The following is a 15,262-nucleotide window of genomic DNA, read 5'->3' as shown; positions in this document are numbered from 1 at the left end:
TGGTTGGCTCCATGGATAACCAGCCCTCATCCTTAGGTGCTTTCCAGAAGTCACCTCACTAACATAATGGCATTACCATCCTAACAATCACTTAGGAAATTGCAAGGAGTTTTAGGAGCTCTGTGCCAGAAACAGGGGCAACAACCAAATACAAATTTCTTATTAGAAATCACAATATTACAGACCCCAAAATGGGAGCTGTGTATGGAGGAAAACAGAAAAAGTTCCAGAAAGTCTGAAATGCTGATGAGCTTAGAGCCAGCATCCCAGTCCCATACATATAGACATATATAGAAGAAGAATGTATATGTTTTTGTGAACTGTTGTCATTTGGGATTTTCTCTCTTATACCCAAAATCGACTTACCAGCTCTGGCTATATATTCTTCAGAATCTTTATTAACAAATGTATCTTTTCTTTTTCATAAATGAATCCACTATGGTCTGTGGCTGGCTTCTTTATTGAGCAATACATCCCTCTGACTCCCTCCCCTCCCACATTTAATTTATTCCTACAACCTGTTGATTCTCCTGTTAGCCCTTGATCTCTCTTCTCCCTCACTGCACTCACTTTTCCCAGGCCACCATAATTCCTAACTAGTGCCAACTGATTATCCCGCTTCCAGTCTTGCCTATAGATAGAACTAGATCAGTCTTCAATCCATTCTTCACCTAGTGTTCAGGACAGTTTTTTTTAAAGCACACACCAAATCGTGTCAATCCATACTTAAAGCCCTTCTGTACTTTCCTGACTTGCATAAAATGAAATTTAAACCCCTTAATGGGCCCACAAAGCTCTGAGGGATTCCCTCTTATGCCCACTTCTCCAACTCCATCTTGGTCCAGGCTATCCTTCTCTTTGACCACATCCATCTCTTAGTTCCTTGAAAGCATCTTCCACCCTATCATGCCTTTTGCAGCCTCCATAATAAGAAGTCTGGAAACATCCTTTCTACAATACGTGCCCCACTGGTTCCTTCTGATCACTGCTAAAATGTCATCTCCTTGAAGAGGCTTTCCCTGACTAGCTTTGCCGCCTATCTCCCTGATGGCCCTTATGATAATCTGTAATCGTCATTGGCCTTCACTGACTTGGTTATTCTCTTCCTCTTCCACTGGACTATAAGCTTCCTGAAACCAAGATTCTGTGTTTATTTCAGGCACCCCTCTAGCCCCAGGAACAACCAGAGATCTAGACACAGAGGATGCATTCAATAAACATACTTTTCAAATGAAAGAGCCCTGACTTATAGTTAAGAAACCTTAGTTTAAGTACCATCTTTACTATTTACAAATGGTGTCAACTTGGGGAAATCAATCAACCTTTCTGAGCCTATGTGCAACATGGAAAAAATAAATCCTGCCCTGATTATCAAATAGGGATTATTGTAAAAATCAAATGAGATGATGTGAGGTAAAATTTTAAAACTGAACAAATATGAGGGGTAATTTACTATTGGGCAAGGAGAACTTGGGTGAACTTTGTATGAGAACCTACTTTCTCGAACACTTGTACATAAAATAGATCTCTGTAAACTAGTCTGTCCAATGCCTTGTCGGTAATTAATTATTGTTCACTCCCAGTCATCTCCCTTTATAACTACAGCTTTCAAAGGGGAGTTTTCTTGGGATACAAACCTTAGCACTACTTAATCATCAATCCCAGTTTAAAAAAAAAAAAGTCCTTTTGACTTGAGAATGAGGAGTTTAGTGACAGCTGTTAGTTGCAATGAAACTTTTTCCTAAGAACAATAAAAACTCAGCTCTCTCACCCCTTGATCTGCTTTATTTAGTTTGTTAGTGATTGCTGGGGTGTGGTATTTACAGAAAAGTTTAGGAAAGTGTAGGGGGTGGCCTGTCCTTTCACATAGGGATGCCTATGTGGTGTAAATAATCCTCTTTCCATCTCAGTCTAAACATGGTCCTAAAACAAGATGTTTGTGCCAAAAAGAATTCCAGGAGGCATTATCCCGGGGGTGGGGGGTGGGGTGGGGAGTAAGGATGAGTGGGTTAAATAATAGAAACATCAGTCCCACGGAGTTCAGGCAGGGGGTGGAGTGCACACTTTTGTTGCTTTGGATTACCAAAGAATGCATTGAAACTTCACTTTTCCTCCTCATAAGCACCGTATTGGGGCCGTATTTTTGCCATTTAAACTATACAGAATGTAGTCAAGTTTTCTCCTGCTCAGCACATCTATGCAAACAGATTTGGATTTTAAAAAATGTTTAAATAAAAGTTTTATTCGGGGATAATTTTATATTTACAGAAAGAGCTGCGCAAATAGTACAGAGAGTTCCCCTATGCTGGGCACTCATCTTCCCCAATGTTGACACCTTACCTTGCTGTGGTACGTTTGGCACAATTCATAAACCAATAGTGATACATTATTGGTAACCAAAGTCAATGCTTTATTCTGATTGTCTCAGGTTTTACCTAATGTCCTTTTTCTGTTCCAGAACCCATCTGGGATACCATGCTGCATTTAATTGGGTTTGGTTTTACACCAGCACCAAAAAGTCTTTTTTCTTTTCTTTTTAAAATCTTTTTTTTTTTACATTTATTTATTTTTGAAAGAGAGAGCGAGAGACAGAGACAGGGTATGCATAGGGAGGGGCAGAGAGAGAGGGAGACACAGAACTGGAAACGGAGAGGAAGCACAGAGCCTGACTCGGGGCTTGAACTAATGAACTGTGAGATCATGACCTGAGTTAGATCTAAGTCAGAAGCTTAACTGACTGAGCCCCCAGGCACCCCCGTTTTTTAGCGCCGCTCTTTTTTTTTTCTTTTAATGTTAAACCATCAACTTAAAATCAGGGAAATGTTTTTCTTTCTAAAGAGTGTAAAGTCACAGACTTATTCAGGTCTTTGCCAGGAAAACCATTTCCACAGTTAGTTAATACTGTCTTTCCGAATTCAGATGGTGAGGCTCTGGCTAAAGACACTTTTCAAAGGAGAGAGAGTAAATACTCACCGAAAGAACCCCGGGTTGAGGCTGAAGTTGGTAGTGAGCTGGGGAAGAGGTGAAGGTTTGTGTTCTGTGGCGCCTCTGCCCTTTTTGAAAAGTGAATGTGCTTGAATCTGTGTCATCTGGATAGCTGGGGGGATAACTCAGCCTCAGTTTCTCATTCTGTCACGTGCAGATGCTGATAACTCCCAAGCAGGGTTGTAGCAAAGGTTCCATGCAAAGTAAACGAAAACTTTAGCATTATCTCAGCATTATCTCAGCACGCTAGGACTTAGTAGCCATTGTTGTTATTCTTTTATATTAGAGAAAGGAAAAGGGGCATTTTGGAAACGTTTTGCTCAGTGGCTGCTTGTTTTAACTTATTGCCTCCAGGCAGAAACATCTCCTCATAACATGAATGTCCTCAAACATATTCCAGAAACATTCCGCCCTCTGTTCTTTCCTTTAAGTCTTTCTTGAACTGACGTAGTGTATGGTTATCTCTTCCTGTCCCATTAAAAAACATACCATCCCTCAAGGTTCTGGTCACCTTTCCCCATGAAGCTTTCCCAGATGCTCTCAGTGCTCGGGAAAGGGGATAATCAGATAGATCTCCAAAGTCTGTTTCCTCATCTGTAAAATGGGATTAAAAAGTCATCATGTAGGGGTGCCTGGTGGCTCAGTTGGTTAAGCATCCAACTCTTGATTTCAACTCAGGTCATGATCTCATGGTTCATGAGTTTGAGCCCCAAGTCAGGCTGAGTTTGCTTGAGATTTTCTCTCTGCCTCTCCCCTGCCCACTCTCTCTCTCTCTCTCCCCCCCCCACTTTTAAAATAAACTTAAAAAAAGTCATAGCATAGATTAAAGAAATGATACATATAAAATGTCAATCTGCATCTAGCGTATAAAAATACTAATAAAATAGCCTTTCTTTTAGATAGTAGCAATAAGAATGAAAAGAAGAATAGAAAATCTATTAAGGACTTAATAAGGGACAGGCCTTAGTGGTTGATTCCTTGTATGGAGAGAAGATGTCAGGAACAGCACTTGGGTTTTCAAGCAATTTTTTTGAGCAAGAGAAATAAAGGAGTTAGGAGTAAGCGTATTTCGTTTTGCTCTGCTTTGTTTGAATGGAGTGTTGTAACTAGCAAATGTAGCACTTCGTCCTGGACGTGTGGAATTTAATAAGTGTTGAGGACCCTCAAGGCCAGGTATCCAAATCCTGTTGACTATCTAGGCGTGGAACTGAGGAGAGAGATCTTTGAGATTGGGACTCCTCAGACAGATGTTCACCAGAGCCAGAGAGGCGATGTCACTGGCGTCGCTTGTACAGGATGAAGCAGCAAGGGTTAAGGATAGAACCTTCGAGGAACGTGGACAGTTAAGGGAAAAACAGAGGGCGAAGAGTCCCAGCTGCTCAGGCAGCTCTGGGCGCTGAGAGACATCTGGCAGTAACTAGAGGGAAACAGCGGAAAGAGATGTTTTAGGGTATGTTCGGGGAAAGCGATAGACTCGATCATGTTTAAATGCTCATAGGAAGGTGCCAGGTGAGAAAGATGGATGGAGGAGGGGTCACTTCAGGGAAGACAAGAGCTGACAGAGGCGGGGATGAATGAAGGGTGTGTGGAAAGCATGTATGGTGGCGGCTAAGTCTGTAAGTGAGGCTCTAGGAACGTGCCTGCTAGTTGCCTGCCAACTCTCCTCTTGCAAAGCACTTCATGTTTTTAAATAAGTGGTTCTCAAAGTGTGATCTGGGGGACCCCAGGAGTCCCCAGCACCCCTCCAGTGGGATTTTCCAGACGTTGTATGTGTCAAGGTATCTCCTTCTGACAGCTATCAGAGTCTGTGGTTACAGATTCTGTGTTTCTTAGAATTTTCTAAGATAGTGGATTTAGACTGATGTGCATTTTTAGTGATTAACTCAGTTTCTTCTCTCAGTACTTCTACCGTGCTCTTACTTGTTCTCTTCGGTTATATCTGTTATAACATCAGTAACCTCATTATCTTCCATTAATTATTGTTTTGAAATCCCAAGTTTTCCTTGACTCTGTGCCAAAACACAAGAAGTAAGTACACTCTGTTGTCTTGTTTAGCGATAAATATTTTAAAACTTTTTGAAAATGTTCTGTACTGTAAGATTCCCCCCAAAAGTGCTATTGCTTTAGAGTTTTAAATTTTAAAGTAAAAGAAAATGTGTTTGTCATATGTGTTCTAATACTTAATCCCCCACCTTTCCCTGCTCCCACTCTGTCTGTCTCTCTCTCAAAAATAAATGAACATTAAAAAAATTTTTTTTTAATTTTTTTCTTTTAAAAAATTTTTTAAAGAAAGAGAATGTGTCCAAAGTTCTCTCTCCCCTCAGCTTCAAGGATGTCAGTAATTTACCTTTATTGTCTTACATAACAGACAATTTTTGGAGAGTATGTTAATTCCAGTGAAATTGCACTATCATTTTGAAACCAACCATTGAAGTTTAAAGAAAGGTATTGAATTTTTAAGACATGGAAGTGATACATTCTTCAAGAACTAGAAATTGTTTGTTAAAAGCTTTCAGACTAGAGATGAAAAGGCCGCTCATGCATCTCACAGAATAAGTTAGCATATTGCATTATCTAAGGAAGTACACTCAATTGATAGTAGAGACTAATTAAGTAATAGAGACTAATTAAAACCCTGTACACTTGGCATGGCTGGATGAAAAGTCAGTAAGAGAAATCACGACAGTGCCACCTTCTATTAAGAGAGTAACTCGTCAAGGAGAGAGTTGATTCGTTGTTGCTTTATTAACAACTCATCTGCAAAATTGTGCTTTTGCTTAGAAGATGGACGAATCTACAGAAGCTCCTGGACTTCCTTTCCTGCTTGTGTTTGTTTAGTATTCACAGCAACTAATCATCAAAGAAGTTACATGAATTCTTGACAACGAGCGCAAGGATGGATGAAATATTCAAAGTGTTGACTGCCTTTTTGAATCTCATGCTTTATCCTGGAGCAACTCCACTGACATTTTTACGAGCAGTGCAAAAGCAACTCTCAGTAAAACTGCCAACACCACAGCACAAATCAAGGGAATGGTGCTAAACTATACTAGTGGTCACTGCCTTCTCTACTGTCTAATCCTAAAGAGAGCCAGTTTCTCCTAAGGATGTGTCTGATGGCAGGAGGTAGGTGGGGGATGGGGGATGGGCTAAAGGGGTGATGGGAATTAAGGAGGGCACTTGTGGTGAGCACTGGGTGTTGTATGTAAGTGATAAATGACGAAATTCTTCCTGAAACCAATTTTACCGTAAGAGTTAACTAACTAGAATTTAAATAAAAACTTGAAGAAAAACAAAGAAGAATGTGCCTGATGGGCCAGTAACAATTATTGTCATTAAATTTCAACACTTAAGTATAAAACATATAATTTTTTTTCAATTTATTTATTTTTGAGAGAGAGAGCATGAGCAGAAGAGGGGCAGAGAGAGAGGGGAACAGAGGATCTGAATTTGTTCCGCGCCAACAGCAGAGAGACTGATGGAGGCTTGAGCTCACTGATGGTGAGATCAAAACCTGAGCCAAAATCGATCGCCCAACTGACTGAGCCACCCAGGTGCCCCTAACATATATAATCTTTGAATATTACGCATGATGAAATGAGAAGTGTGCATAAAGCACTTCTGCTGCATACTGAAGTGTGATGATTTCTTTTCAAGGACTAGAACTTGTGTGGCTTTTTGAACTAACCTCATTTTTTGTGGAACTCCATCTTTACTTGAAAGAATGACTGACAATAGTCTCTCATAGACATTTTCTCAAAAATGAATGAAGTGAGCCTTTTGTTTGGAGAAAAAAACAATTTGTCACAATAATAAAAATTGAGCTTTCAAATACAAATGTAAAGTTTGGAAAACTTGTCTCTACCACCATGAACTTGACAGCCTTTCAGTACTTAAAGACTTTTATGATGAGATGGGTGGTGATATGAACAAATGTGTTATTTGATAATACATGAAAGTGTCAACATTTAGCATATCTGCATAACTCAATGAACCAATATTTTCCAAATGACCAACGCATGATGTTATAAATCCATGCATGGGTAAAATATCCATTCAAAATGCAAGACAGACCAATAGATTACAGTGTGTCAGAGTTGGAAAGTTCACTGATAAGATTTTAGATTCCAAATTGTGACTAACCTTTAAATAAATACTATCACTTGTCAAGTTTTGCTGTTGTATCAAAGAATAGCCACAATTATCTAAGAAAGCTGTATAAATCCTCCCTTTCCAATTACATATCTATATGAAGACAAATTTTCTTCATATGACAGAGTGAAGAAATAGATAAGGTGGGGGGGCTAGGTAGCTCAGTTGGTTAAGTTCCCAACTTTGGCTCAGGTCATGATCTCACAGTTCATGAGTTTGAGCCCCACATTGGGCTCTGTGCTAACAGCTCAGAGCCTGGAGCCTGATTCAGATTCTGTGTCTCCCTCTCTCTGCCTCTCTCTTGCTCGTTCTCTCTCTCTCTCTCTCCTCTCAAAAATAAGTGAACATTTAAAACTTTTTTTTAAAAAAAGAAATAGATATGAGAATCCAGTTGTCCTCTCTCAAGCCAACCATGAAAGAGATTTGCAAAAATGTAAAAACAATACTTCTTTATTTTTTGTTTTATAATATGTATTCATTTTTTATAAAATATGGTATTTATATTGATATTTGATGAAACTGTTTTAAAATGAAGTGATGAATAAATATTTTATTTTTCCTCAGTCTCAAACTCTTCTACTGAAAATGTAGATAGAGAAAGCCCATAGTTACAAAAAAACCTTTTAGATATTCAATGATTTTTAAAAGCATAGAGGAGTTTTTTTAATTTTTTTAATGTTTTATTTATTTCTGAGAGAGAGAGAGAAACAGCGTGAGCAGGGGAGGGTCAGAGAGAGAGGGAGATACAGAATCTGAAGCAGACTCCAGGCTCTTTCTCTCTCTCTTTCTCCCTTTTCTCTTTTTTTTCCTTCCAATTTGAACCTAGTCATTTATTAACTGACCAGATTACAAAAATAATCATGGTGGATACCTTAGTTCATCCTTCTAATAAGCCTATTGATCTGATTTTCTCTGTTGCCAGCATCCACAAAATGGGTAGTCCTTTTCTTCATTGCCCCTTGTGGAGAAGATAATTTGAAGGGTCATAAGAAGTTATTTGCTTCTTTGAAACGTTCTCCAACAATATAGATCTCATGAATCAGATTCTCCATGCAGATGATGCCATGTTTATTTCTGTCAGGGCAATTCACTTCTTGTTGATTTTGCTATAACCACGTTTGTAGATCAGTTGATTCACTGACCTCTGGTTTGTTCATGCTATAGATGGTTCCACAGTCCTCAGCAAGTTACCTGAAGCCTTGTTGAGCTTTACAAAGGTGCCATTGAATATCTGGCGAAGGCAAAAAAGCTGCAACACCTTTCAAACCTTTGGGCTCACACTGTGGATACCTCTGATCCTGATGACAAATGCCAATTTGGGTTCCGCAGGACCATCGAGGTTGCCAGCTTTTCTGGCAACAGAATCTCAGTTCCATCCATCTGCCTATATTCCTTGTGGTAGTGCTTAGCTTTTTCATAGATAAGCTTCCTCCTTGCCTTCTGAAGCATCGTTTGGGCAAACTTCTTTCTCAGATGGTTGATTTTCAACTCTGCGAGATTCCTTTGCTTTAAAAAAAAAAGGGGGGGGGTTCTTGGCACATCAGGAACTTTCTTTTTCTTCTCTTCTGCACCTTCCATGATTCCAGCTGGAAGAAAAGAAATTCTCTGTCTCCCTTTTTCTTATGTAAACCCTACTACCAACATGGGGCTTTAACTCACAACCTGGAGATCAAGAGTTGCATGCTCTACTGACTGAATCAGCCAGGTGCCCATTAACTTTTCTTAATATAGAAAAACTTTATTTACATCATATATTGCCTGTGGCATTATATTATGTAATACATTCATGTTGTATTAGGATAATATTGTTCACCACGAACTTTTTCATTTGCTCATAATTTTGACCATTGCTGGATTTTTAACTCTTCTAGCAGGTGAGTTATTTTTCCAATTTACTTAAAATTTTAAAAATGTTTTAATTGAGATTAAAAAACACATATAACATTTTCCATTGTAATCATTTGTACTTTGCAGTTCAGTAATGTTAGCCATATTTGCATTGTTGCACAAAACATCCCTAGAACTTTTTCATCTTGTAAAGCTGAAACTCTGTACCCATTGAACAGCTGTTTCCCCAACTGACCCCAACCCTTGGCAACCACAATTCTACTGTTTCTATGAGTTCGAATGTGTTGGAACTCATATAGGTGGAACCATATAGTATTTGTCTTTTCATCACTAGCTTCTTTCACTTAGCATAATGTCCTCAAGGCTCATTCATGTTTGGCATGTGACAAGTTTCTTTCCTTAAAGCTGAATAATAATCCATTGTGTGTATATACCTCGTTTTCTTTATTCATTCATCCATCGATGGACATTTAGGTTGCAGAATCTATTGTGAATGACGTGAATGATGAGAATGTGAATATCTCTTGGCTATTGTGAATAACGCCACAATGAACATGAGGGTGTCCCCAAAGGACTTTGAATGTAGCCACTAATCCATCCCCATGCCTGAAAATAGTTCTTGACGGTAAGTAAGAACTGTGGGCTTAAGCTAGCAGGGAGGGGAAAGTGGGCCACTCTGGTCAGGATCGCATATATGGATGGATGTCCAGGCAACGGTGGAGGGAAGGAGAAAATAGCTTGAATCACTCAGAGCAGAGTTTCTCACCTAAAAGGTTATATACCTACCATGGACAGAACACCATGCTAGGTACTTCCATATGTGTTGAGAGGGAAATATGAAGGTTTCTTGGATTAAGATAATTTTGACAATAATTTTTTTTTCAAGTTCCCAGGATCATTTCTAAATAATAATGAAAATAGTGATCACCAGTGTCAGGAACAGGCCCCGCACAGGAGGATATCAGAACTTTACATGGAGAGAGGGCTCATGGTATATGAATAGAGAATTAAACAGAACAGAAAAATTCAAATTTCAAACAGGATACAAATTATTGAAATTTAAGCTTACCAACTCCCCCCCCCCAACTATTGGGGTATGGGTTAGGATAATAAAGAAATGTGGGTCTGTGTGGCTGAGGCAGCAGAAACCAATCTCTGAAAGCACACAGAAGCCTTTATCAGGGTTCTACCTGATGTTCTTTACTCCTAAGTTGTGTTTAAGTTGTTTCTGTTGAAAGCTAGTCTTTAAAGAAATTTAGTTTCACTTATGAACCCCAGACTCTGTATCTGGGCTCCCAAGTCATGGCTATAGATGACATTCCTGAGAAAATCAATTTATACACAAAATACAAGATCAATTTTGAGCTTCCCTGGTGAATAGAAATTATATAAACCTTCAAGAAGGGAAAGGAAAACCATTATAAGCCTGAACAGCTTAACCTGACTTTCACTGATTTCTTTTAGTCCATCATTTCAGTCCTTAGAGAAGAAAGATTACTGCAGACTCAACTCGGTGGTACCACTTTACTGGAGCTACTTTCCTTGTAACCATAGAAAATATGGAAGCAGAAAAGGCACTGGCCTGAGTCAGAGATGGGTTCTAGTTCCAGCTTGGCCACTAAACAGCTGGGTGGCTTTAGACCTGTGCCATCCTCTCTTGCATATCAGCTTACCTTCCATAAATTCTAGTAGCACTTGGACTAGAAGCTCCATCCCTTTCAGCGCTGACATTCTGTGACTTAATGACAGATTTGACCACTATGTCCATTCTACTTTTTATTTGGCATTTGTTCCTTTGATACATATATACATATATAAAAATCTGTACAAGGTAAAAATACAAAATAAGTATTTCTTTATAAGTTATGCAATTAAACAGCTACCTTTTTAAAGTTTAAGAGCCATTGCAGAGAGAGAAAGAAGAAACTCTAGTCAATCCTTTATAGTCATTCACAATAACATTGGTATAGAATATCCATACAACAGATGTGTACAAAATAGTGTACAGTTCATAAAAGCTGTGCAAAGACAGCAAAGTTCTGTAAAGAAAAAAAAAATCAAAATCAAAGAGGTTGTGGGTTCTCTCTCTGCTTAGATCATGCCCAGTGCTCAAGAGTCTTGCAGGTCAGTGTAATCTCCCCAGAAATAATAAAAGGGCACAAGGTAGAGGGCTTGGTGCATATACTAAGGATGCAGAAATTACAAAGAAACAGCTTTGAAACACAGAGAGAAATAGAGTCTGACTCTCTCCTCAACAACTCACTTCTTTGCCCAGAGAGCATTTGGAATATAACAGAAAAAACTGAATATTTATGTGCCTTGGACCAGAAGGTGTATATGTGCATAATATTTTTAAAATTCATTTTTAAAATTCAGATATCTAAGGGAGCTGCTATGGAAAGACTGGGTGACCAGAGTGGACTTGGGTAGGAGGCCCTTCCACCTAAGAAGGGGTGGGGTGCGGGGTNGGGGTGGATCTAGGAAGTCAGAGGTCTTAGAGTTACATGCTTGATGTTGTGACTCCTAACTCTGTTTCCTCCTTCATAAAGAGTTTCCTCCCTTATAGAGTTGTTGCTTCCAAAGACCAGCAGGGCCTGGCTCACAGCTAAACCCAGGTTCCAGGAGGGACTGTTTAAAATAGCCTCCAAGAAGCAAGACAGGAGCTCCGGAGGAAAAGTTAAGGCAGGGACCAAGATCTAAATTTCACTTCCGTGGAGAGAGAGCTGTTGGGAGGTGGCATGGGGGAAGGAAACGGCATTTTGGGCAAGGGAAGGAGCTGGGGCGCCCTTGACCAGGCGAAGGTTCTGCAAAGGGAAGCGGCAGCGTCCAGACAGCGGGGACTAAGCGGACACGCAGACTGAATCACACCTCTTCAATTTCACAGCACTTCTAAACAGTCCTCGGGGCGCGGGAGGGCTTCTAAGACACGGTGATCTCCTCCTCTTCGCCCTCCTCATCCTCCTCGGAGTCGGAGAAGTCCGAAGGCTTGCCGGGGCTGCTGGAGTGAGCCGGCGAGGCAGGGAGCGGCCCTTCCAGCCGCGGGTCCCGCAGGTGCCGCGGGCCGGGGGACGCGTGATAGACCAGGCGGGGGCGGGGGCTGCCCCGGCCGTCGTCTTCCTCCTCGTCATCCCCTGGGCCCTTCTGGCCCACGTCGCTGAGGTCCGGGTGCGGATTGAGTTTGGTGGGGAGGGTCTGCTCTCGGCAGCCGCCGCTGGACAGAAGCTCGCGCTCCTTGGAGTTCCGCCACTTCATGCGTCGGTTCTGGAACCAGATTTTCACCTGGAGCCGCAAGGAGAGAGCAGGGGACGCGCAACGGTTATCGCAGGCCCTCCCCTCCGAGGGCGTGGGGGAGGGGCTCCGGCAAGACTACAGGCGCGGGGAAGACGCTCCGTCCCTCTCCCCCTCCTTGCCCGCCGCCCAAGCCCCGAGGTGAGTTCAGACGGTCGAGGAACTCACCCTCCTCACCCTCTCCTCAGCTCCTCTAGCCGGATCCTCACGCACCTGACCTGGCTGGGCGCAGGTGGGGGGGCGCTGAGCCGGGGAGAGATGGGGCGGGGACAGACGTGGGCTGTCCCGAGTGGCCTCAAGGAAGCTGGCTCGTGAGCTCATTCCCTCTCGAGACCTTACTTGCCCTGTCCCTGGGATGGGACCTTACGGGTTTCCGAGAACCCTCCCAATTGTACGATGCGTGGGGGAGGGGTGAAGTGTGGGGAGACCGCCCTCACTTGCGAGTCTTTCAAGCCCAACTTGGCAGCCAGCTTCTTGCGGTCGGGCTTGCTGATGTACTTCTGCTTCTGGAACATCTTCTCCAGCGCCTTGCGCTGCACGTCGGAGAACACGGCTCGGCGCAGCATGCCCCGGCGAGGCTTGCCGCGGGCAGCAAGCGGCCAGGAGAAGGTCCCCGGGATGGGCACGACGCTGCAGGACGCTGCGGAGGGGTGGGGGTAGGGGGTTGCGAGTGAGTGGGCGGCGTTCCTCCCCTCCCTAGCGACCTCCCTCGGTCTTTCTCTCTGATCCCTTCATCTCTTTAAAGCTCTCCTTTCTCTCCTCTTGGAGAATAGGCCAGGAACCTACAAACCTGCGAGACTGAAAAGCGCTTTCCGCCCAAATAACTTTCCCTTTCAACCAGGCAAACCCGGATTAGGTAAAACCACGGAAACACAGAAAACGGCCTCCACAATGGCCTGTTTCGTTTTTCCATTCAACAGTCTCAGGGGAACAGTCTCAAGGGAACAAACCTGCGTATATCAGCTAAAATAGCAACAGAAAAAGTTTTGCAAAAATAAAAATAAAATATCCAGCTGAGGCCGCTGGCTCTACCCCTTATGCTTTTATCACCTTGGTGGCTTTTGCATTCTTCAGATGAAAATGAGGTGCTTTACTGATTTGACAGAAGAAAATCCGCTTTGGATTTTTTTTTTTTTGAAAAATCCAATCAGCATTCATCTTTTTCATATTAATCTTTATTCCCCTCCCCCACAAAACTTAAAGAATTCGGCCCGAATACATGAAAAGTGGCAGCTAATTAGCACATTGACCGCTCCCCAATGGGTATTGGCATGATAAAAAGGGGGAGAGTTTTCCTTTAAGGGAGGGAAAAAAAAACCCAAAAAGAAACAGAGACTCTAATGAAGCGTGAATGGTAATTGTGTAGTAATGAACTAACAGAAAAAGACTGAGGACAAGCAGCGAAAGCCATATATTACTGGGACAAAAGAGATTTACACTTTCAAACTAAACACAACTGCGGGCCCAAGACCATTGAGAGAATACTGATGGCAGAGGCTTCTCTTCCCGGAATCATTTTCATTAAATGGACATGAAAAGCTATTTATAAAGCTCGGGTTGTTTTTGTTAGAGCATTGAGATGAGGGAGAAAGGGAGCAAATTCCATTATCAGCAGCAGCATGAATGGTGGTGGGGGGCTGTTGGTGAATTCTCTCTCCCCCTTTTAAAAATCAATTGCTTATTTCTTTCGCTGATATTTGGGAGTGTTGTGGTTTTACCCCCTCCCCCCACCGACCGTGTCCTGTCTCTCTTCTCTTTATAGGCTCTCCTCTGGCTCCCGAATCTTGACCGGGTGCTAACTTTTGAGCTATACTTTGAGGCACTACTGGGATTCCAGAATGAAAACCTCGTGTAATTTAAGGTGTTTCTCCTCTAGATTAGGACCCAGTTACGGGCTTCCCTCAGACTTATTTTAGAAGCTCAGGGTGTTTAAAAAAAGATAAGGCAGTGGGGGGAAGGGTATGAGAAGAGGTTGGGAAATCAGGTTGGAAATAGAAGGTTGGGGTTGTAGGAGGATCTAGTCCCCCTCCCCCTGGGCGACCCTAGGCATCCCACACAAGAGGGCACCCCATGTGGTCTTGTGAAAAGCCCGAAACCCTGAATGCGTCTTAAAGAGAAATTAGCCCCGGCTGGTAGGTGTCTCTCGGCGGCGTGGAGGGGCGAGGGCCGGTCTGTGTGTGGCTGCCCGGAGGAGCTGACCAATTGGTCATGGTGCTGAAACCTTTGTGGGGGAATCGTGGCCAAGTGCACTGACTCTGTGGGAAAACGGCGGCGTGAAGGGATGCCAACAGCTCCTCGCCGGGAAGGGAACCGCCTCAAATTGGGACCATGACAATTCCTGCTAATTTGTAGAGCAGGGAATTGGTGCAAAGTGTCAAGCAGTCACTGCTTGTGCTAAATAGGGCATCAAATTGGCGCGACGGATTCGTGAATGTTGTACGCCTCGCAACCTCTGAACCAGAGCATAACCCCGAGGGGTGGACGGAGAAATATGGCTTTCGGAGCAGGGAGCGACGGGCTGGGGCTGGGGCGCCGCCCCCAGGAAGGGGGATGCGACCTACCTGGGAAATAAGAAGATCTGATGAAAGGCTGGAAGGAGCCTTCAAAATAGGGAAAGGCGAAGGTCTTGGGAGGGACGCTCTGGAGTAAGGCAGGGGGTGTTTCTGGCAGAGGGCAAAGAAAGGAAAAGAGGGAAGGAGACAGAAAGGGAATTTGATTAGGTACTTGATTATTGTACAGAACATTGAATACATGATATGATTAACCCTTCAGCTGGCTTCAAAGGCATCTTCCTCAATGTCTTGACAGAGTAAAAGAAACCTTTTCCTAACATTATGCCATCTGTGGAGACCTTCCACCACCACCACCACCACCACCCTCCCCCCTCCCCCCACGCACCTCAGTGTCGGCTTCCTGTCCGGATTCTCATCCTAGGCACTAACAAGATAGGTAGTATTAGGGCGGGTAAGAAAAGAATTGTAGATCCATT

The 15,262-nt window shown here is 42.7% G+C and overlaps 1 protein-coding gene and 1 pseudogene across 1 annotated transcript in view; both read right to left on the bottom strand.

Annotated features, from left to right (window-relative positions):
• Window positions 1-8,009: 8,009 nt before the first annotated feature.
• On the bottom strand, window positions 8,010-8,715 carry LOC144229081 (large ribosomal subunit protein uL30 pseudogene; annotated as a pseudogene).
• Window positions 8,716-11,904: 3,189 nt separating this feature from the next.
• The window catches only part of DBX1 (developing brain homeobox 1), a 4,099-nt gene continuing 741 nt past the window's right edge, over window positions 11,905-15,262 (bottom strand). The window contains exons 2-4 of the mRNA XM_077761039.1: window positions 14,835-14,936; window positions 12,711-12,913; window positions 11,905-12,264 (exon numbers count right to left, since the gene is read on the bottom strand). Coding sequence (XP_077617165.1) covers window positions 11,905-12,264; window positions 12,711-12,913; window positions 14,835-14,936 — 665 coding nt within the window. The remainder of the gene's footprint in view (window positions 12,265-12,710; window positions 12,914-14,834; window positions 14,937-15,262) is intronic.

The sequence above is a fragment of the Crocuta crocuta genome, unplaced genomic scaffold, assembly GCF_008692635.1.
Source record: "Crocuta crocuta isolate KB4526 unplaced genomic scaffold, BGI_CrCroc_1.0 scaffold233, whole genome shotgun sequence".
Lineage (NCBI taxonomy): Eukaryota > Metazoa > Chordata > Mammalia > Carnivora > Hyaenidae > Crocuta > Crocuta crocuta.
The sequence above is the reverse complement of the archived record's forward strand: the minus strand, read 5'-3'. Positions and strand labels throughout refer to the sequence as shown.